A 22,640-nucleotide genomic window follows, 5' to 3' on the forward strand; every position below is an offset into this window, starting at 1 on the left:
TTCAGCGGCATCTATGATTCACAATCCGAATTATGTAGTATGTTTAGGGTTTAGCTACTTGAAATACACTTTTAAGCGACGCAGTCGATGGAAAACAATCTTAGCGCGCGTATGCATGATATCAATGTAAAAACAATCAAAAAAAAAAAGATCGCGTCTTTGTTTATTTTTTTGTGTTGAGTTTTAAAGTGTAATATCGGATTAATTAATTAAAATCAATAAATAAGGTAAGATTTTCTCAATATATATATATTTTACAAAACGCCACAAAACTGTTTGTGTTGTTGACAGCTTCTTATTGAGTTTAAAAAATCCGGTCACATTCTACAAGTTTTTTTTCATAAATCCCGAATAAAAAAGTGGGTTGTTTTGGATGTATTTTTGGCTCGTTTAGGCTGTGATGGTGTTATTCGGTGTCTTGAACCGTATTTAATTCAATTAGGCTTAATTTCGAGTGAGAAACAAAAGCGGGTCGACACAGTTGTTCGTTTGTTCCCTCTTTAATAAACATAACCCCAATAAAAATACATAACCTACTTTAGTCTCATTTTAATAACTTTCTTTTTAGTTTAGATTTATTTAGTTTTATTATTTTTAAGTGTTAACAAAAAGGTTAAAGTGGAACTAAAATGGATCTTTAAAAACTATGTTATAACGGTGCTTTTTGAAGAATTTTAAACGTTTGTGACGCACGTTTCGGAAATATGTTAAGATTGTAATTTTTTTGTCGATGTTTCGAACGTGATAAGTTGTATGAGTAAGGTCATTTTCATGCTTTAAAAAATAAAAGTATTTAAAAATTTAATTCTTAAATTCTTTTATTAAAAATTTTTCAAATTTTTCGGGCTCATTCTTGGTTAAATCTTGCAATGAAGTCTTTATAAAAAAACCATTTCCTCATTCTCATTTTACAAGGTCGACCACAACCTAAGTTACTCAATCCCCTCTATCTTTATCCAGTTTGTAATTACACTATTTATTTCTAATACTAGAATTAAATATGATTCAAATTGACGAAATTAATATCTTATCACCTTGCCAAAATGATTAATTAATTATTATCGTTCAAATTAATCTGATTCTTTTATAAAATTTAATTTTAAACGAATACTTTAAATAATTTCTAATTTTAACTGCCCCCTGTCAATGACCTCTTTGTAAATCAACTCATGTTTTGCAGCTCAAAATAAAAAGGGTAGAATGACATGATTTTCTTGTTTATTTATTCGTAAGCTTAGACATTATCGGGAAGAGATAAGATTGTCTGTGTTATAATTACAATATAATACTTTTCTTCTGTTCATGCAAATATGCTTCAAAGTCTTTTTAGATGGACGCTATCTTTGAAATCTTCTTTGCGTAAAATACACGGTTTTGATGCCGATGATGACTAACTGAGACTTCATGATGACTCCTAGGTGGTAAGTCTAGTTCCGTCCGGAAATGATTTCATCGAACATCGTCAGAGAATGTTCTCAAAAAGAGCCACATCGCACAGTAAAAGGAGTTACGTGTAAGAAATGATAAAATGATAAAAAATAAAGTATTGTTTCTTCAAATGTCATTAATTACTAAGGAGATTACTACTTATTGTTTGCAAAAGACTAGATACTGCTTGAAGAACATTAAATACAGCTATGGAAGACTGGTTACTGTTTGCAAATGACTATCTATTGATTGCAAAAGACTGGATATTGCTTTCAGAAGACTATCTATTCTTTTTAAAAGATTAAATGTTGTTAGGAATAGGGTTTTTTCCCTCAGAAAAGAAATTTTGTGTTAATAAAAATAATATTTTAAAATTTTTTAAAACAAAGAAGTGTTTTTTAAAGTGTTAATTATGTTAGATGTTGAATACTCAATTGAGTGAACTTTAAACAGTTGAAACCGTTAACGTGCCAAGGTTTTTAGAGATGCCAAATTTTCTGTTTACTTCCATTGGAAATATTATTTCAATTCAAAAATAGTTTACAAAATAAAACCAGCTTGGCCACAAAACAAAAATTAACACTTTCTAATTTATTATAAAAACAAGATATTTACATAATCGAATCGTTACATTAATTTTTATCTAGAATACACAGGAAGCGAAGAAAAATTATCTCAACTCATTGTTTTGTCTCGTTATCTAGTCTAAAACTATTTTTAAAAACAATAAAATTAATAAATAAACTAAATATTTAATTGAGTTTGTTTAAACATCCGTATTTAATATTCATATACATTTTAGTACATACGGTTTTAAAAGTATGATTCACTTCAAAGACCTTGTAGGATGATACATTAAATGTTTAAAAGTGATCATTGTTTCCGACTTCGAACCTGGTACGTTAACATTTTTGCAAAAACGCAATACTCAACGGTGTTTTGAATTATTCCAAGAATTTTATTGCTGATTGTACTTGGTTCGACTTTGTTTACTCCGTTCTTTTTACTTTCCTTTTATTTTCAGGTCAATTTAAATAAGATAATGGACATAAAGAAACCATGTAAAAGAATGATTAATTAATTATAAAGCTTGTTGATATCATTTTTTATTTTCTCTTTTATTGTTGGTAATAATTTGTCATTATTTTTTCATCATGCTGGGAAAAATTTTTTGTAATTCAGGAAATGCGAAATTTCCTGTGCGGTTTTCTCCGAGCCTTTTTCAAATAATACCCTCCTCTTTTTGCCATGTGTTCATTAGCGTTGATAAAAGAGGGGAAAGTGCCCCTATTTCATCATCAAAGAGCATAGCAAAAAAAAAACGTCAATATTTAGCTTTCTACTTTTTCTTTTGACATATACGCAAATATTTACGTAAAGTGCAATATTTATTTATTCATCTCTTAAAAATTGATTTTATGTACAGATGTTTTCTCACCACATGTGTCATCGCACACATATACGTATGTGCGTGTGTTGATAAACTGTTCCCTCTCGATTAGTTCGCTCTCGTTGAGATCAAATCATTTTTAATAACCCACTTCCTTATTAAATAAGTTTTGACGTCGGAGTTTTACCGAAAACCGCAGGACGATATTAATCTATAAATGTGGTTTTTAAATAATCCAATTTTTTATAAATATTCTTATTAAATATCTTAGTCATAATAAAACGCATTGTTATCGTTTTAATTGAGTCATCACAATTGCTTAATAAATAAAACGCTATGATCGACAAGAAATAAATATTGCTCTATTTGCAAAACACATATTCAACTTATTTCGATAACGATGATATGCTATATCAACAACGAAACAATTATTTCTTTGTATGGTTTATCACTTAATTAGCAATCTTTTAGCGGCGCACTTTTGTTGTTGTGGGTTATGCTAAGAACAAAAAATCTAATCAGAAATAGCAGACAAAATGCCAAAACTACAATAGACTATTACAAGAGAGATTACAAAAAATAGAGGTCATGTTTAAAGACAATATAAACCATAAGAGGACTACAGTTAAACATCTACAAATATGGCAAATCAACATTGGAAATATGGGGATAGAGGAAAGCAAAATACTGGACACCTGAAGCAAATATTACCACGGTAAGCTCAAGGCAGGAAGAATAGGACAAGAAACACAACTCAAGAACCTCTGGAAACGGAGAGTCAACAAGCAATAACCGTGGAAGAAGTAAAGGAAGCGATACATAGTTATTAGCGATACATTCTTTAATGTTTTTTTAATAATAATTTCGGTATCATTTAAACCGGCACCATCGTTTTATAAAATAACTTATTAACATATATTTCTTTGTTGCAGATTATTAATTTTAAGAAAAAGAAACAAGTTTTAACAACAAACTATGAAGACTTTTGAAGCAATAATTTAAGCAATAAATTATAAAAGAAAGATTATTTTACAAAAATGTACTCAGCAGTATTTATAATCGCAATTTTAGTGCCAATTGAAGCTTTATGGGGTCCAAACGTTTGTACAAGACACGAAACGTAACCTTTCCAAATTAAAAGTTTTCTTTTTAATTTCTAACTTTTTATTTTTTTAGTTACACACAAAACGTGACGATATCGGAATCTCAACCGTATCAAGTCCGCGAGTACGTTTGGTGTTTAAACGTTCCACCACGATGTTCAAAATACAAAATCAAACACAAGGTGATCTATAAAACGCAAACGTTGACCAAAACTCGACCAATTCAAGAATGCTGTCAAGGATATGCCGAAAATAAACTCGAAGAAAAATGTATTCCCCTTTGCTCGCAAGAATGCAAACATGGAACTTGTGTTGCTCCGAATGAATGTCAATGTGCTGAAGGTTTTGGAGGGCCAAGATGTGATATCTGTAATTTTTTAAAAATCAAATTGAGAGAAAAAAAATTAAATTTTTGTATTAAATTTAGCTTGTCCTAATGGATTATGGGGAATCGATTGTCAACAACAATGTCTTTGCGAAAACAACGCGAAATGCGATCCTTATAATGGGGAGTGTAAATGTTCGAGGGGATTCACCGGAACTTATTGCGAAGAAGAATGCCCTGCAGGAACTTACGGCCAAGATTGCGCTGAGGTGTGTAGATGCGATCGAGGAGATTGCGATAACGTTTCTGGGGAATGTTTATGTGAACCAGGATGGACGGGACCACTGTAAGCGCAAAATTAAATAAATTATTAAATTTAATACGTTTATTTTTAGTTGTGATGATCAATGTCCGCCAGGGAAACATGGTTTAGAATGTAAATCTGATTGCAAATGTCAAAATGGTGGTCTTTGCGACCCAGAAACCGGACGATGTGAGTGTCAAGACGGTTGGACGGGACAAGCATGTGCTAATCGTTGTCCGTTTGGGTTTTATGGAAAGAATTGTGCGTTGAAATGCGAGTGTTATAACGGAGCTGGATGTCATCATATAAATGGAACTTGTCAATGTGCTCCTGGGTATATTGGAAAGAAATGTTTGGATGTTTGCGCGGTTGGAAAATACGGTGAAAATTGTTCCCAAAATTGTTCGTGCAAAAATGAAGCTACTTGTTCGCATATCGATGGAAATTGTACGTGTGGAAAAGGTTGGACAGGAAAGGATTGCTCAAAACGAATTTGCCCCGAACAATTTTTCGGGGATAAATGTGAAGGAAGTTGCAAATGTTCCCAAGAAAACACAGAAAGGTTTAATTAATAATATTATATATTAAAAAAAAAATTATTTATCTTATTTTAGTTGTCATCCATGGAGTGGCAAATGCGATTGCAAACCGGGTTGGACCAGCGATGATTGTACAAGACAATGCTCGTTACTTACATTCGGAAAAGGATGTAGGGGAAGTTGTAAATGCAAAAATAACGCTTTGTGTTCACCGATAAATGGAACTTGTCTTTGCGCGTCGGGTTTTCGAGGTTCAGATTGCGGAGATATTTGCCCAGAAGGAACTTTCGGGGAGGATTGCGCTAACAAATGCAATTGTAAATATAAATAATTCTTATCTATAATCCAGAAATGACATCAGAATTGAATAGAACCAATACAAACCTAGAACAAGATACATTCGGGCCTCTTAAGACAGTGTTTCTCTGTGTGTCTGAAGACGCATGGCTAAACCCGAAATTTTCTAGTTCTAGGTCTAGACTTGTTATTCAATTCATTGTATATTTTTATTGAACTAAAAACTAGAACTAGATAGTTTCCTGGATGTGACAGATTCGTTATTGAACAGACCCTAAAATAAATCTAATTTGAATTTATTTATTTTAAGGTAAAAATGATGCAACATGCTCAACAGAAACCGGACAATGTATTTGCAAACCCGGTTGGGTGGGACAATATTGCGATCGTCCTTGTAGTGGTCAGTTTTATGGTGTGAATTGTTTACAAAACTGCACGTGTAAAAATGGGGCTGCTTGTAATCCCCAAAATGGTAGATTTCTATTTTGTTTTGCTTCACAAAAATTATGCATGGCTTTTTTCTTAATTAACCAAATTGTTTTAATTTATTTTATTAAAAAATTATGAATTAATTAATAAATTAATCTATAGGTTCTTGTACTTGCGGACCTGGTTATCACGGGATAAATTGCGAAGAAAAGTGCCCTCCAGGTCAATATGGTATTAATTGTGCTCAAAGTTGTAATTGTGTTGAATTTAATAGTATGGGATGTGATGTTGTTAGTGGAAAATGTATATGTAAACAACCATGGAGAGGTTTGTTCTAAATTTTAATGAAAATTAATTGTTATTTAATCTTAATTCTTAGGAATAACTTGTGAAACTAAGTGCCCACCAGGAATGTACGGCCACAATTGCGATCAAGAATGTAATTGTGTTAATAACAGTTCGTGTGACGCCGAAACCGGGAAATGCACTTGTTCGAGAGGTTGGCAAGGTGATAATTGTAGCGAACCTTGCAAAGAAGGATTCTACGGGGTTGGATGTAACGAAATTTGCCCGGAAAATACCATCTCAAATCGGACTTGTGACCACATCACCGGAGAATATACATGCAGACCTGGTTACATTGGGTTAACATGTGAACATCCTTGTCCGTTGGGTACATTTGGGAGGAGTTGCAAAGAAAAATGTGCTTGTAAAAACGGAGCAGATTGCCATCACGTAACCGGTTAGTTAGTAACTTATTTGTTAATTGTTTTTAAAATTAAAATTTATTTAGGTCAGTGCCAATGTTTACCTGGATGGGTGGGAGAAAATTGCGCCACCCCTTGCCCTGTTGGATTTTATGGAATGAATTGTACCCAACATTGTAAATGCCGAAACGGAAAATGTCGAGGAAATGATGGAGTGTGTCGGTGTTTATCTGGATGGACTGGGAGTCAATGCACTGAAAGTAAAAATAATTAAAATAAATTAATTCAATCTAATAAAATTCTTTATTTTTTAAGTTTGTCCTGAAGGATATTACGGCGATCATTGTATGAACCCCTGTGAATGTCCAAGCGATAACTTTATCTGTCACCCAGTGAATGGTTGTACTTGTAGACATGGTTTAACAGGTCCCACTTGCGAAGACACCCTTGCAAAAGCAATTTTACACCCAGGAGAAACAAATTACGGAAGCGTTGTAGCTTACGTCCTCGTAATCGTTGTAATCTTCATTTGCACCTTGTTCGCGTTATGGTATTATTATAAAAAACGCGTACATAACTTGAAAAATGAAATAGCGCACGTTCAATACATAGCGGATCAACAAAGTATCTCAACGGATCGGAATCATTTCGATAACCCCGTTTATACATATCAAGGAAACACAAATGCAAAAGGGGACGATCTAAGATTATTAAATAACTCCCCCCAAATTAGAAATAATTTATTCAAAGAGACAAACGCAACTTTAGAACGACAACGATTGGGGTTGGCTGGATGTTCATCGGATTCTGGAGAATATAAAAACTCTGAATTGCAATCGCTAAAGAACAAAGATGCGGATGCAACAAATCCCAACATTTATTTGAGTATTGATAAATTGGATCACGTTTACGATGAAATTAAACAAAAAGACTGCAAAGATTTAGGTAAAAAAATTATACTTAAGCAATATACAAAAAAATGCAACATGTCAATATAATTTGAGTAGTAAAATCTCGATATAACAGATTAATACGCGGAATACAGTTCCGTTTAGCTGTGCATAAATAGATAGCTAAACCTAAATGTTTCTACTTCTAGGCCTAGTGTTAGTTGTAGTGATAGTGCAAAACTAGAACTGACACAAGACCTAGAACTAGAACCATTTGGATTTAGCCGTCTTGAGAGACGTGTGGCTAAAATATTTTAGGTTTGCACTATCACTAGAACTAGAAACATTCGGATTTAGCCGCACGTCTCTTAAGACGGCTAAACCCGAATGATTCTAGTTCTTGTGTTAGTTCTGGTTTTGCACTATCACTAGAATTAACACTAGACATAGAAGTAGAAAGGTAGGTAGAGGTAAGTATAAAGTTATCATAAGGACGTTACCTTTATCCAAGCAAAACTTTTCCTTTGCAAAACTACCCAAAGCCTCTACTATTAAGCTATAGTAGAAACCACGAGAGCTGGCAGTGACAGATCGCTTAAAAATGGTATGAATCTTTGAATATATATAATATGGATTGAGCCAACGAGAGAGATAGCTTGCGCAAGGTGATCGAACCGAGATAGACATAGAAGCGTACTGCCATATAATGGGTGTACTGATAGAAGTGAGATAGATATAGAAGCGTACTGACATATAATATATCTATCTTTGTTACACTTTCACATTATCGCTTTCCATCTGCGTCTATTCACCTTGAGCAACATTTTTGTTAGTAGATATTCAGTTAGCTCAATCCATATTATATATAATCAAAGGTATGAATCAAGATATGGACGTACGACTTAGATTATTTCACCACATACATTTAAATGTAGGTTATGTTAGTAATGGAGGTTATATGTCAAACATTGTCAAAGATATTATTTAATGATTTTCCTTTCAAAGAAAACATTTTCGGCTTGTGAAAACACTAACAGATTCATGACAACGCTCACAAGACGTTTCGATTTGAGGTTATAATTATAGAGTTACATCCCTTAGAAGAACAGACGTACTTTTTCGACGTGGCCATTTGAATTGTACAGCAGACATATTAAACTAATGCTATCTCTTTCTAACATACATTACTCTCTATCGATTTGTGAACTACGTATGGCATTTCTAAGAGCGGAAAACGATGATTTACTGCCAGCTCTCGTGGCGTCTACTATAGCTTTGTTCGTTGGGACTGCACTACTCTGCACGACATGGCACTCGTATGACGTCATAGTGCAATGAAGTGTAAGTCAGTGCAATGTCATGTCAACTTAGTGCAGGTCAGAAAAGTGTATAAACCGTGGTCCCAACGAACAGATTTTTATAAAAAAAGTGTATAATATTTGAAATGGACGAACAGGAGATTGTCAGCGAAATACTCGTGGAAAATGAAATCATTGCAGAATGCTTTTTATGGAAGCGTTTTTATAGTATTCATTAATTTTTATTTTTTTCAATTATTAGCGAAATATATTTGTTACGCCAAACTACTAACCCTTATTATTTATTAGTTATGAAATCACATGCTAAATTGCACCAAAATCGATAAGCAGTACTTGCAACAAAAAAAAATTTGGGGTGGTGAGGGTAGTTAACCCCAGCCACCCCTAAATGAGAAGAAACACATAATTAATATTTTTAAATGTACTATAAATGTATTTAATGAAGCCAAAATCGAAAGGGTAGTTTTTAAATTATTCCAAAAAAGTAGGGGTAGTTTTCTACTGCCTCTACTGGGGTTGAATATACTGTGTTCCCTAATACAACAAATATTAATTATTATAAGGTTTTATTTCTTAATATTTAATATTAATGTTAATTATTACAAAACACCCTTTCAAATATTCCGCCATTTTAGTTACACTGCATTAAACTGCACTTATTGAACTTAATCAAAAGCAGGTGCAACAAAATCTGCACTAAATTGTACTGCACATGGCCGAACGAACAGTATAAGTGCAACTGCACTAAACTGCACTATCCCCAACGAACACACAACATCTGCACTAAACTGCTTAGTGCAAGTAGTGCAGTCCCAACGAACAAAGCTTATATGTTGCATTTTATGTGGGACAGTGCAAGTGCATAATAGTTTCGTAACTATGGTTACTACATTCATATATTGCGAGTTATATGAAATTCCCGGTATAATTATTATATTAATTAATTATATTTTTAGATTTATATGATCATTTGGATTACACACGACCACAAAGTACATGGAAACCGCATTATCAAAGAATGCCAAATCCGTCGGGTTCGAGAGATTTAGAGAAGACATCGAATAAAAGCGACGGAGATGATCTTTAATTAAACAAAGACGTTAAAGCGAACCGATCAAAAAGATTTAATTATCGAATTTTTTTAATTAGTTTTTAATTAATTAAAATTAATACTAGTTGTACCTTGGGGAAGCACTTTCATGGTCCCAGCAAAAGAATTAGTGTACATATCATATTAAGAATAATTTAATTATCGGTTTTTAAATCCTTTTTATATCCTATGTAATTATTATTTCTCTGTGATACAGAAATTTTATGTATAATTTAAAAAAATACTGATTTTAAGAATAATAAATAAATCATTTTTAAATAATCATTTTTTTTGTGGGGTTTTATTTAATAAACAGATCACATAGAGTATCATATTTTATATGTTGGCACTAAACTAAAAAAAAATATAATTGGCGTACTCATAATTATTTGCGATAAACATAGAATCAAAAATACGGACACTTATCAAAAGAAAAAATACATAATAGTTACTAATAATAAAAATATATGGTGTGATGTTAAACATTAAATATTAAATGGTAAATATGTTTTATAGAAAAATAATAAACACAAAACAAAATGGCATTAATTAATTAATTAATAAATTGTCTTCTTCAGTCATTAAGTTTGTCGTTCAACCGTAAAAGGATAATCATAATCTCTCAATAATTGTTGCATGGTCCGAGCTTTAATAATCGGAATTTGAACCTAAAAAATTTAGTTTAATTTAAATTTAATTATTTTTTTAATTAAATTAAACCTTACTTGATTATTATTTCCCGTTCCCATTAGTTTTGAATTGAGCACAAATGGAACACCATCTAAGGCATGAAAACTACTCATCCCCCCATTACCTGAAGTAACCGGCGGTGGTTGAGGTGCAGGTCTTGTTGGAACATAACCTGGTGGGTTTAAAATTTCATAATCATGATCTCCATCGTTGTTTTGAGCTATTGATGGGTAAATCCCCGGTTGATGATGTCGCGGCGGTCGTGCGGGGGGAGGTCCAATAGCAGGGGTTACTTCACTCAAGTTACGTTCGGCATCTTGAACGTTTCCCATTTTATAACAAACAATCACCCCGTTAATTTCACCTGCAAATGAAAACCCGTCCGGTGCTTTTTTTAATCGGCTACAAACAATTATATCGGTTACGGCTTGTTGAGTAAACCGTTTATTCGCTAATTTATAGGTTATCTGTTTTTTTCGCCAAGCTCTTTGTTCAGAATCAGCTGTACGAGAAATCAAACTAAAACCTTCCGTTGGAATTGATTTCTCGTTTATAACAACCAAGTCTTTTAAGACTAAGTTATGAGAACCTAAAAGCAATTTTATTTATATAAAATAAATCAACATAACCTCAAATAAAGTTACCCTCAGTTTTTGAAATACACAAGTATCGCGTTTTTTTTCTTATAAACGACCCTTCTCTCCACAAATCGGCGTCTTGGTCTTGGTCGTAAGTCCTATGTACGGGGTAAAATCCGTTTGGACACTTATCCAAAGATTCAATAATCTAAAAATAAACTTTATTGAACTACAACTAATAATAAATGTATATAATTGATTACTTGTAACGCAGTGATAGGTCGATCATCGGGAAACGCGCGTGATAATGAATTTAAAAGCTTGCTTTCCTTGGACATATTACGCGCCCTAAAAGAACAATAACGGTCCTAAGATAAAGGGATAACCTGAAAAATGCGATGGATTCTAAAAATAAAGACGAACGAGACCTGTCATTCTCTTCGTGGTGATGTGTAGAGGGGCCACAAATATCCCGTTATTAAACGTTCTTATTTTAATTGTTAGTCACGGAATTTACAACATAAAGATTTACAACAAATTTCAAGGTTATGTAAACGTCAATGAAACGTCACTTACCTTCACTTTGATTAACAATTCTTGGCAATACTTTTCAAGATCATTCGCTCGCTGCATTCCGAAGGTGGTTCTGGTTATTTCTAGTGCGCTGATTAAATACTAGTTAAGTAATCTAAGCCCCGCGGTAAGTGATAGATTTAATTTCAAACAATAAGAAAGAAATTTAGTCGCTCATAAAAGGTATCTCAAAGAGCCGGGTTTACCGGCTCTTAAAATGAATAATCCAATTGTGGATCCGCCATCAGTAACAGATGGCGGATCACAACCATCGGAGCAAATGTTTGGTTCACCAATTCAATTAAGTCCCCCCGATAAAATTAATGAAAATTCACACAACAATGATAATAACAGATATTGTTGTATGGATTTACCCCCATATGTAGTATATGTGGAATCCTTGGATAAGAGTATTGGAAACTTGCATGATATGCAAGTAGGCAAAAAACTGTTTGAAAGCGGTTTAAGAGGAATCTTGAGAGTGGACAAAAGAGGGAGAAACAGGATTGAGGCTGAGTTTAACAATTATAACAATGCTAATGAATTTTTATCATGTTTTTTAGTCAAAAAAGAAAACTGGAGGGCATTCATCCCCTCACACAGAGTAACATGCAAAGGAATTATTCGGGGTGTCGATACCTCATTATCAGAAGAAACAATTTTAAAATTAATAAAAACGGAAAATAGACGTGAAGTTTTACATATCAGAAGATTAAAAAGAAAAACAACCAATGAACAAGGAGAAATAATATTTGTAACAACAGGAACTATTGTCGCTACGTTTGCAGGTACTACATTACCTAGACACGTATCAATTTGGTATAGCCATCGTATTCCGGAAGTGTACATTTCCCCTGTCATACAATGTTTTAATTGTTTAAGATATGGACATACAAAAACGTTGTGCAAGTCGCAGAAGAGATGTTCTAGGTGTTCTGATCATCACGATTTACATATGTGTCAAAGCGACATCATAAAATGTATTCATTGTGGACAACCACACCTTTCTACTGAGGCTGGTACTCCGTTAGCAAACAGAGTGTGCCCAGAATACTTACGCCAAAAGAAAATAAAAGAAATTATGGCCACTCATAATTACTCGGCTTATGAAGCTAATCTACTAATAAAGAACCCTGAACAAGTGCAGCTAGAGAAAAACATTAGAAATATATACCACACTGATTTTCCTCCTCTAAAGAAAGATGACGTTATACAGAGGACAATCAATTTTGCTGCTAGCACAGCGCCTCGAAGACAAGTGGTGGACTACTCTGATATAGTCAAAAAACAAACACAACAAAAAATCACTGGAACTACTCCAAAAAACTCAACAATGACCTCACCAACGATGGGATATAAAAGTCAAGAGAGCTCTAAACGAAAGTTTCCTGCCTCCCCAGAAGAAAAAACTCACAACAAAATAAAAAATCCACACAAAAAGCCACCTGGTAATATGTCTACACGAGGTGTAGCATTTACAAAAGAAATCAGAACTCCACTTACCTTTACAAAAGAATCTCAAGACCCAATATCAGAGTCAGAAGGTGAAGAAACATTTACAAATTTAAATAATTTAGTAATGCAAGACAGAAGAAGACAAAGAGTATTTCTAGAAGAAGAAATTCCTATCGATGAGGACATTACTTTGGAATTCGAGGGGTCTTGCCAAGAATAAAGGTAGTATTTTTAACTTTATAAGCATGCATGAACAGGATGTAGTGATAATTACTGAAACTTGGATGAAGCAAAAATATATTATATCCACACCTCAATATAGTCATTTATACATATGTAGAGATGACGGATATGGAGGTTTATCTATTTTAATAAATAAAAAAATAAACTTCACATATTATGATAACGTTTCATGTTCGGTGGATAGAGCACACTTTTTATGCATTTCCATAAATAACATCACTATTCTCGCCGGATACATCCCCCCAGACGTTCGCTTCGGCTCAGAAGAATGGGAAGACGTGCTTAGAGAGATTCCGCATCATTCAAATTTCGTGCTAATGGGTGATTTTAACGCACACTTGCCCGCATGGAGTAGCGCACATTTGATAAACCAAAGGGGTAGAGCTTTACAGGCAATTATAAATAAGTATAATCTGTGCGTCATCAACGATGGCAAATCCACTTTACTGTCCCCCAACAACAATGTTAGCGTTATTGATCTTATGATATGCTCTCCAGATATTGCAACATCAGCTGTCTGCCTAACAACAGACGACACGCTAGGGAGCGATCATTTCCCTGTCACCACACATTTCGCCGTTAATTTAGTAACTAAACGAAGACAAAAATACAATCGCCGTCTCACAAGGGAAACACATGATTGGAAAATGTATGGTGGACATGTACAGAGATGTTTAAGCATGGGACTGGGAAATACACTGGAGGATTTGGCAAATGTTATGCAGGAGGCTAAGCAAGTGTCATCCCCATTAAAATATCAGAACACAGATAATGAACATCTTTGCCCATGGTGGGATATGGAATGCGACAGAGTGGTAAACTTAAGAAGATTTCTGATAAAGGAATTCTCGAATAACAAAACGGAAGTAAATTATATTATTGCCAAAAGGTATATTGCAAAGGCTAAAAAATTGTTACTAGGCAAAAAACGTGAACACTTCAGAAGATTCTGCTGTTCTATTAATAGAGATACCCCTCTTAGTCAAATATGGGGAAAAATCAGGTCTCTAACAAATCAGCTGCAAGGATGTTCAAATGATACGTCTATTCAAACAAACTGGCATACGTTTTTTTTGAATAGCGTGTGTCCAGTGTATGTTCCTCAGAGCAGGGAGATCAATTTGTCATGGAGTATAAACAAAAATGATAATGTAACCCCCTTTACAGATCACATAGGTATGTCCGAGATGTTAAAGGCTTTATCGTTCGTCAGGAATTCTTCTCCGGGGAGCGACAAAATTACTTACCCAATGCTAAGATCCTTGCCTGCCACAGCAAAACAGCAGATTTTGCGGGAATTTAACATCATACTAAATGGCGGTGATATCCCTAAAACATGGTACCACATCAATATAGTGCCCATACCCAAGCAGGGGGGAGATAGAAGACTGGCCACGGGTTATAGACCGATATCATTATTATCATGTTTCAGAAAATTGTTTGAAAAAATTATCGCAAATAGGTTGGAATGGTTTATCGAGAGGGGTATGCTGTTTGATCATCTTCTATTTGGTTTTAGAAAGGGAAAGGGAATCGCTCACTGTATATCATATTTCACAACCTCGGTGCAGATGGCAATGACCAGGAGAATACCATTAATAGCTGTATTTCTTGATTTAAAAGCAGCTTACGATAACGTCTCGATTCCGGTACTAGTAGAAATTTTGTCGCAACACGGAGTGCCATCCAAGATCATAAGTGTTATATTTTCATTATTTCAATGGAAGAAGATGAAACTTAAAGATGACCCTGATGGAGTAGGATCTAGGATAAGCTACCGTGGACTTCCTCAAGGCAGCCCATTAAGCCCATTATTGTTCAACCTGTATATTAATGGATTAAATAAAGAAATAATGGGAACTGGATGCACTGCAGTGTCTTATGCAGATGACATCGTAATATTTACGTCGGATAGCACCATAGAGAGATGCGCGAAGGCGCTCAATGAGGCTTTGGAGACTATTTTTACATTTTTGGAAGGGAGGGTTCTGGAGGTATCAATTCCAAAAACTAAGGCCATAATATTTAGCAGGAAGAGGAAATTGAACTACCCAAATATATACATAGGAGGTGAAATGATATCATACACGAACTCTATAAGGTACCTCGGGGTACGGTTTAACACAAAACTGAGTTGGAAAGAACAAATTAGAGTATCGACGGGCGCTGCCACGAAGGCAATGGATATCTTAAAGGCAATTTCATCGACCAAGTGGGGTGGAGACCCTGTAATTCTGAGAATACTTTACCGCGCACTAGTTAGATCTAGGCTAGAATTTATGTTACACAGCATGATGCCAGTTCCTCAAACATCGTTCGCGCTCTTGGAAAGAACGGCATACCGGGGTCTTCGGTGCATTTTGGGCTTGCCAATTACTACTCCTACAAATGTGTTAGAAGTGGAAGCTAATGAACGTCCACTCAAGTTAACAATAAAACTAAGGGCAAAAAAATTTATAATCAAAAACTTACAACAGACAAATAGTCCAATAATAATGCTGCTTAAAAGATTAAATTTAGAAATGGAAAATCGTCAAATCCCGACGATACGTACACCACTCGCGATACAAATCCTCAGAGAACTTAAGAAAGACAAATTCAATCTTAAACAAGACGTAAGACATAGCAGCTTTACAGTCCCATATGAAGTATCTTTCGAAGCATTTGGACTGATCTTTGATATTCCGATTTACAGGAACATTATAAGGGGTATCACGATGATGGGAGCCAATAGCATTTTTATGGAATATGTGAGAGACAGATGGAAGGACTTCGCATTTTTCTTTACAGACGGTTCCCTTGTACACGAACCCAGAGCGGTTGGATGTGGTGTTTACTCTCCCACCCATGATACACAGCTATCGATAGGACTACCAGCCTGCATGTCCATTTTTGCAGCTGAAATACTGGCAATTGGCGAAGCTCTCAATATAGTAATACGTCAAAAGCTTGAGAAGACTATTGTATTTACTGATTCCTTAAGTACGCTACAGGCACTTAGAAACTTTAGACCAGGAAGATCGGTGCACTATTTACTCGCATCAGCTATGAGGAAATTGAGTTTAATTGGGAAGGAGAGACAGGAAGTGAAGTTGTGTTGGGTACCATCTCATTGCGGAATTCATGGCAATGAGACAGCAGATCATTTGGCCCGTGAAGGTCTAAAATTATCTCCGCGGCAGGTGTGTATTGATGTCATGGACACATATCCTTATTTCACAGATTCAATTAACAAGGAATGGGCGATAGATTGGCGTGAAACAACATTATTTAAAGGAAGATGGTATGCCAAGTTAAGGCCAAACATTGGAAAACCTGCTTGGTTTGAGGAAATTCCCTACGTTTCGAGATACTTCTGTACGTTGATTAACAGGATAAGAACCGGACAGGCTGCAACTGAAGCGTACTTGCACAAAATTGGACAAAGAGATAGTCCAGACTGTGATTGTGGAACTCGGGGGGACATCAACCACTATATACTTGACTGTCCACTTTACGAAGATACAAGATCTGATTTAAGACTCAAACTACTACAACACAACTTGCAGGAAACCAAAGACATTAGAGATATATTGAAAACCAAAAATGTCGATATTTACAAGAGTATATATTATTTTATTGTTAAGACTGAAAAGTTTATTTAATCAAGGTTCTAGATAGGGAAGTTAAAACGTACTTGCATTTTGAATTTTATTTGATTACTTATCTGATTTTTTGTGTTCATTCTTTTCTTGTGTTCCAGGAATAATACCTAACATTCCTGTCCGAGGGGCATCCTAAAGACCTATGTGAAATGAGTCTCAGCCCTCAGACTCGAGAAGAGTTTATGTGTACGTTTCCTTTTTTCCTTTATTTGAATGGCATGAGTTGCATGGCTTTTAATGGCTTTTGTTTTATTTGCACTTTATAATCACTGCTACGGTTAAATTGCTTTGATTCAATGGCTGCTTGATAGATATGTAGTATATTGCAATCTTTTTTGTATTTATGTATAGAGAGTTCGGACGCGGGGCTTTTGTTTTCTTTTTTGTTGGCTGCTTTTTGGTGTAGTAAATAGGATCAGCGCACTAGAATAATGATACGAAATCTAAACGCAGTGACTGGGAGATAATAGGGACAAGTATCCAAATCCCATTGCCAAGCCTTATCATTGTGAAGAAGAAGAAGAACAATTCTTGGGGTAAACAACCTGGTTTTCCTGCAGTTACTCACGTAATAAGATGGGTGTTTATTAATTTATAATCCTTAAATTCAACTTGTGTGCTCTTTTTAATAAATAAAAAAAACAAGTTTATCTCGTAAGTTTATCAGTGGAGAGAACAAGATGATTAATTAATTAATTTGATGAATCATCAAAATTTTTTTTAATTATTATCTTTTAAATAAATACTACTTATATATTTTAAAAATAATTTAACCTTTAATTTATTGTATAAAATTAAAAAAATTAAATTTTAATACATTAAAAAGTCACCCCATCTATGAATGAATCACATTAACTATTATCACCAATATAATAATTTAGATAAAGTCCCGAAAGATGTCGTTAAATTAATCGTTACAAAACCAGTAAGTAAGTACAAAACAAGAAAACAATAAACCTTTAGCTAGGTCCGGTAGTAAAAGTGCTCAAAGTGAGTTTAATTATAATAAAACACGTGTTCACGCTTGAATTTACGACCGTTACGTTTTCGAGTCATTGGTATTTGCGGAGTTCATCACACATGGATGGAATCAGATAACCAAGAAGTCTTCGTGCACTGTTGTCTACTAGGTAAGTACCCCCTTGATATATTAATCCCAGAAATCAACTTTATTATGATTTTTATAAATAAAACAACCTCTTTTTCATTAAATTGTATTCAAATGACCGATTAATGCGGATAAAATTCGTGTCAAAAGGGTTAAAACAACCCCCTGAAATAACTCGCTGACCATTCGAATTAGAATAGCCCAAGTTCTATCAGCATACCGCGAATAACCACTTTAACACACACAGTGAATCAATTTCGCCATTGAGACGTCACCGAAGTATTCTGGTTACGAGCTCGAGTGGCACTCTGAAGACAATAACCATCGCGATGTGCTTCTAGAAACCGGTGTAATTAATTGTTTCTGGTTTGACTGCGGGGTCGAGACCGAATTTGCTTTCAAATTTATCGCCGTTATTACATTCTGGGTATAATTATGTTGATTTTCTATTAAACAATTAAAATATTTTATTTAAAATTTGTGATTTTAGGTTATATTTTATTTGACATGTGTCAATAGTACCAACATAAATCTGATTTAAATTAGGTTATTGTAATTTGAATGTTTTCTTGTTAAAAAATAATATTAAAAACGATTTATTCAATCAATATCACACAAAAAGTATTATGCAATGAGTATTGTTTAACGATATATTTGAAAACACAGTTTTGATTGATTTCATTGTTAGTTACGGGCTATCAATGTAAACTATAAATTTGATACCAACGTAAAAAAGTTACATTTGAAATAAATAAAACCCCTGAATCTTCATTATTTATATTAACATTAATTTGATTATTAATAATTAATTTGTTGAATGAGGTTTATTTTTTATTTAGCCAGCCTTATCATATACAGAGTGGGCCATCTAACGTTTGAAATTTGAACTAGCGGTTAATTTGACTTTGACAGATAGAGTGACATTCACTCTATCACACAATAATGGTACAAAAGTGAATCTAAAGGAGAAATAAAACTAAGTCTAGGTGATATAAATATCAAATGAACGCCCGAGGCAACACACCACCTGCAGCAAAGAGCAATTTTTTAAATATATAGAAAGAATGCTGAAACAGACACGATTTGCGGATCTTGCCATTCTCAATAAAGGAGAGTTTTGATAGGCATTGGTTCTAGGAGTTAGTGTTATACATAAATAGAAAGTCAGAGTGAAGTAATCTTGGAGGACCGTGAACACCTATAGAACCGACAAGCATTGGAGAATCACATTTATTGTTCAAAAGTTTATAAAAACATAACATATCCCCACAAAGTGACGCTGGCTGAGGGTTAATATATCAAAAAAAGTGTAAGTTGATTCGTAATCAATGTATTGAAAGGAAAATTTCATCAATGTTAGAAAAAGCTACCGTGGATCCCATAATAAATTCTAATAAACATACTTATCAAATAATAATTTAAATCTCTAATAAATTAGACACGGTGCAACTTCTCACCAGCGACGCTATAATTGTAGTGGATTTTAATTGGAGTATGTTTACCCTCCTAGAGAAGGATATAATATTACACTTTGATAAGTTTAATGAAAGGCGATTATTTATGCAAAAAGCACGAAGATTATCTAAATTTTGCAAAATGTTCTCATACAATGTTATTAATTTTTGCCTGTCATTGGTACTAAATTAAATGGATTTATATTAAGAGTGTGTTTGATGGTTGAGTTGATTTACAGTTAGAGAAAAGAAAGAAAAAAAAAGTGATGTATTAAATTGTTGAGTTAAGCTTGGTGTTATGATCGAGGATGTCAAAAACAAACGTGGAGCACGTTCATGTTTCGTATCGGGTCGAAATTTATGTGCACTCGTCGGTGGGGTTCGCGATTGTCACCGGCAGAACGGTTGCAATTTATTTCGTTCAGTGCCCCGTGTATGAAAAGATAAATTTGGCGATGCGGTCGTCGGCGTCCGTTTGCGCGCGTAACGTAAGCGCGTTTCACGTAATTAACGCCCGCCAAAATTAAATTAAATTAGTAACAAAACGAATGTACATACATACGTGTGCCAGTTTACATGTGATATCAACCGCAGAAAAAAAAATCGGTTTTTTAGGAAATACATACTTTCGAGTTAAAAATATTTATGATATTTTTGCTCGTTAACGAGACGCGTATCGTCCCGGTTGGTGTTGAATGATTGATGATTTATCACTTGCGTGTGGCGGTCAAGCGGCACATCTGCGCAGGACACCCATTAATTCAACATCGAAACGTTGCGTTAATTAATTTGAAACGTCGACCTGAATGCTGCGACGAACGGGATTAAGGTGTACACACAAAAAAAGCGACAGAAAAGAAAAAAAAACTGTAAACCCCGCGAACTCATTAGTTCACCCGCATATTTTTAAGTGCTCCTGCAGCAGATGCAGTCCTCTGCACGTATTCATCGTACCCGAACAAAAGACCTCGCACACGATAATAGAGTGTCAGATTGCGGTTGAAACTCGATACCGATACACCACACGTGCACAACATATTTCGTCACATGTATACAGTGTGTTTCAAGCGGATTATTTGCATAAAATAAAAGGAAATTAAGGAAGAATAATAAAATGATTAAAATGTTTCTAGTTTTAGACCTAGTACTAGTGTTAGCTCTAGTTTAGTTATTATTCAGCAATTAGAACTAACCCGAAACAAGGTTGGATTACTATTTAGTTTGATTTTAACTTGCCTTTAGCATAACAATGAATTGATTTTTTGTTTTTAGGGGTAAAATGTCACCAGCAACGCGGTTATTAACGGCTCCCCTAATTGTCTTATTGAGCGGAAAGCGGCCAGATAAGGTCCCGCAATGGCGCCGCTCATCAATTACATACCTTTTTTTTATTCTCCGCTTTTCACAACCACCCCCGGTTTATCCCGCGAATTATCGGGACCGGTTAATAGCGTTAATGCCCTGGAAGGGCGATAAGAAACTGCGTTGATATTATTAACAGTTTCGTTTTATGTTTATGCGAATAACCAAACGACTTTTACCATCGTTTAATCCTTTTTATTTGATCTACTTTGGCTTTATTATTCTGGTTTGGGTTTTTCGAAATCTATAAACTAACTCTGCGGTATCGCGCAATAACTATTGATCAGATGGTATAACTCTGTTGGTGACATGTATTATATGTCGTCTTGTAACTGCAAACAGAACAAGATACCGTTTCCTCTCTGGTCGAATGTGCGCCCTAAATACGGCTCTCTGGGGTCGAATTGGATTGGGGGCCCCTGGAAAAGCTGGACTGTAAACACCGAAACGGAATGCTTTTCGTTAAAATACCCGGTTTGTGTTTTGCCGTTGTATTCGAGATTTTCAATCTCACCGTATTTCTTGTTCCTTTTAAATATTAATAACACCAACGATTGTGTTAGTAAAATTTTAAGTTTACATCGATAAATAATAATCTTCGCGTAAGAGAAGAGATCTGAAAATAATCTAACCGTGGTTAAATTTAGTCTCGTCTATTTCGATCCACTAGAAAATTCTCACCCGGTTGCGCAGTTCTCTATGTCTAGACCTCGGTAATTAATTCTGGCGCGTTTCAGTTCTGTTACTTTGTCTTTGGCACGGGACCTAAAGCCCCTTTACTTAACGCGAGATCACGCGTTTTACGTTTACCTGCGTTTCGATCGAACAACATCGTTTTCTTGGCTCGGATCGTAATCTCGGCATTTAATACATTCCGAAACTGCACCACTGCCGCATTATGATTACGAGTTTTACTTCGTGGCTTTGGTTCAAAACCCAAATTTATCATTTTTGATGTTTTCGTTTAAACCAATTTCAAAGTTTGGTCAAAAGGAACGTTTTGATCTTGAGGGATTATTTAAGGGACCCGGATGGTCACCGCTTATTTATCATTCTAAATGCGACAGGATTTCTAAGATAAGGGTCATAGGGTAAAAAGTTTTAAAATTAGACTTAAAGTTTTCGTAATTTATCTTTGTTAACATACACATTAAGTCGATAGTTTAGTTTATTTTTGTAAATAAACCAGGTTTTTTTACGAGTTTAACTCGGAAGTTTAAATAGTTCCGAGTAAAAATTATAGCACGTAACTCATTTTTAATTACGCCAAGTGTACGACACAATTGGCAGCACGTCTAGGACTTTTACAAATGTACTCGACAGGTGCCTAAAGTTCACGCATTCGTTTCGTTCGCTCAACACGGCCTATTGCTGCTAATTTTGCTTTTAGTGTTTGCGTTTTGTTCCGTCTCGTTTTATCTCTCTTTGGGGGGAAGAGGGAAAGGGAGGAGGCGAGCAAACGAGCTCTCCCAAATTGAATTTTCATCAGGGACTTAAACATTCTCCGCCGCAGAAGTGTGCAAGAAGGGAAATTTCCTTGCTCGGCAATCGTGTTTTTGTCGTTTCGTTGTCAAGCCATCTGGCCGAGAAGTGCTTCTGTGACGTTTGGATGCGACAAAAAAAAGTTTAGTTTTGGGATGAAACAAGACGTCGTTACCCCAGATTTTCTTTTTTATTTTCTGTTTTTCTTGAATATTTTAATATTTCGGTAT

The 22,640-nt window shown here is 34.7% G+C and overlaps 3 protein-coding genes and 2 long non-coding RNA genes across 10 annotated transcripts in view; 4 read left to right on the top strand and 1 right to left on the bottom strand.

The window, feature by feature from the left end:
• The first annotated feature begins 79 nt into the window (after positions 1-79).
• On the top strand, positions 80-10,106 carry LOC111428095 (multiple EGF like domains draper). Of its 2 annotated transcripts, none has more exons than XM_023063493.2 (12): positions 80-227; positions 3,751-3,938; positions 3,995-4,290; positions 4,349-4,592; positions 4,642-5,112; positions 5,165-5,406; positions 5,697-5,858; positions 5,978-6,142; positions 6,195-6,557; positions 6,609-6,782; positions 6,838-7,467; positions 9,688-10,106. In XM_023063493.2, exons 2-12 carry the CDS (start codon positions 3,856-3,858, stop codon positions 9,816-9,818), a joined length of 2,961 nt encoding a protein of 986 aa, XP_022919261.1. In that variant the 5' UTR covers positions 80-227; positions 3,751-3,855; the 3' UTR covers positions 9,819-10,106. The 2 variants fall into 2 exon arrangements, with proteins under 2 accessions (XP_022919261.1, XP_022919262.1); XM_023063494.2 differs by having other exon boundaries at positions 5,697-5,786.
• On the top strand, positions 7,474-9,287 carry LOC139431439 (uncharacterized). The gene is made up of 2 exons (XR_011641555.1): positions 7,474-8,016; positions 8,288-9,287. It is a non-coding gene; the product is annotated as an uncharacterized lncRNA (long non-coding RNA).
• On the bottom strand, positions 10,090-17,650 carry LOC111428186 (multivesicular body subunit 12-like Mvb12). Of its 5 annotated transcripts, none has more exons than XM_023063613.2 (6): positions 17,528-17,650; positions 11,666-11,678; positions 11,353-11,437; positions 11,156-11,297; positions 10,547-11,100; positions 10,090-10,489 (listed from the first exon to the last, which is right to left on the bottom strand). In XM_023063613.2, the coding sequence occupies exons 3-6, from the start codon at positions 11,425-11,427 to the stop codon at positions 10,403-10,405; spliced, it is 858 nt and encodes a 285-aa protein (XP_022919381.2). In that variant the 5' UTR covers positions 11,428-11,437; positions 11,666-11,678; positions 17,528-17,650; the 3' UTR covers positions 10,090-10,402. The 5 variants fall into 5 exon arrangements, with proteins under 5 accessions (XP_022919381.2, XP_022919379.2, XP_071055260.1 ...); XM_023063611.2 differs by having other exon boundaries at positions 11,353-11,475; XM_071199159.1 differs by lacking the exon at positions 17,528-17,650 and having other exon boundaries at positions 11,666-11,684.
• LOC111419355 (uncharacterized) lies at positions 11,649-17,536 on the top strand. The gene is made up of 2 exons (XR_011641554.1): positions 11,649-11,789; positions 17,103-17,536. It is a non-coding gene; the product is annotated as an uncharacterized lncRNA (long non-coding RNA).
• Positions 17,651-17,951: 301 nt separating the features above from the next.
• LOC111428185 (RNA-binding protein musashi) overlaps positions 17,952-22,640 on the top strand; it is a 32,593-nt gene continuing 27,904 nt past the window's right edge. The window contains exon 1 of the mRNA XM_023063606.2: positions 17,952-18,134. The gene's annotated coding sequence lies outside the window, so the exon portion shown is untranslated. The remainder of the gene's footprint in view (positions 18,135-22,640) is intronic.

The sequence above is a fragment of the Onthophagus taurus genome, chromosome 10 (genome assembly GCF_036711975.1).
Source record: "Onthophagus taurus isolate NC chromosome 10, IU_Otau_3.0, whole genome shotgun sequence".
Classification (NCBI taxonomy): domain Eukaryota; kingdom Metazoa; phylum Arthropoda; class Insecta; order Coleoptera; family Scarabaeidae; genus Onthophagus; species Onthophagus taurus.

Excerpts from the sequence above, each read along its gene's own strand:
- LOC111428095 (XM_023063493.2), top strand. The coding sequence starts at position 3,856 with ATGTACTCAGCAGTATTTATAATCGCAATTTTAGTGCCAATTGAAGCT. Across the intron at positions 5,113-5,164 it reads TCCCAAGAAAACACAGAAAG|TTGTCATCCATGGAGTGGCA; the intron begins GTTTAATTAATA and ends ATCTTATTTTAG. Across the intron at positions 6,143-6,194 it reads ATGTAAACAACCATGGAGAG|GAATAACTTGTGAAACTAAG; the intron begins GTTTGTTCTAAA and ends CTTAATTCTTAG.
- LOC111428186 (XM_023063613.2), bottom strand. The coding sequence starts at position 11,427 with ATGTCCAAGGAAAGCAAGCTTTTAAATTCATTATCACGCGCGTTTCCC. Across the intron at positions 11,298-11,352 it reads GACCTATCACTGCGTTACAA|ATTATTGAATCTTTGGATAA; the intron begins GTAATCAATTAT and ends GTTTATTTTTAG. Across the intron at positions 10,490-10,546 it reads GAACGGGAAATAATAATCAA|GTTCAAATTCCGATTATTAA; the intron begins GTAAGGTTTAAT and ends TAAATTTTTTAG.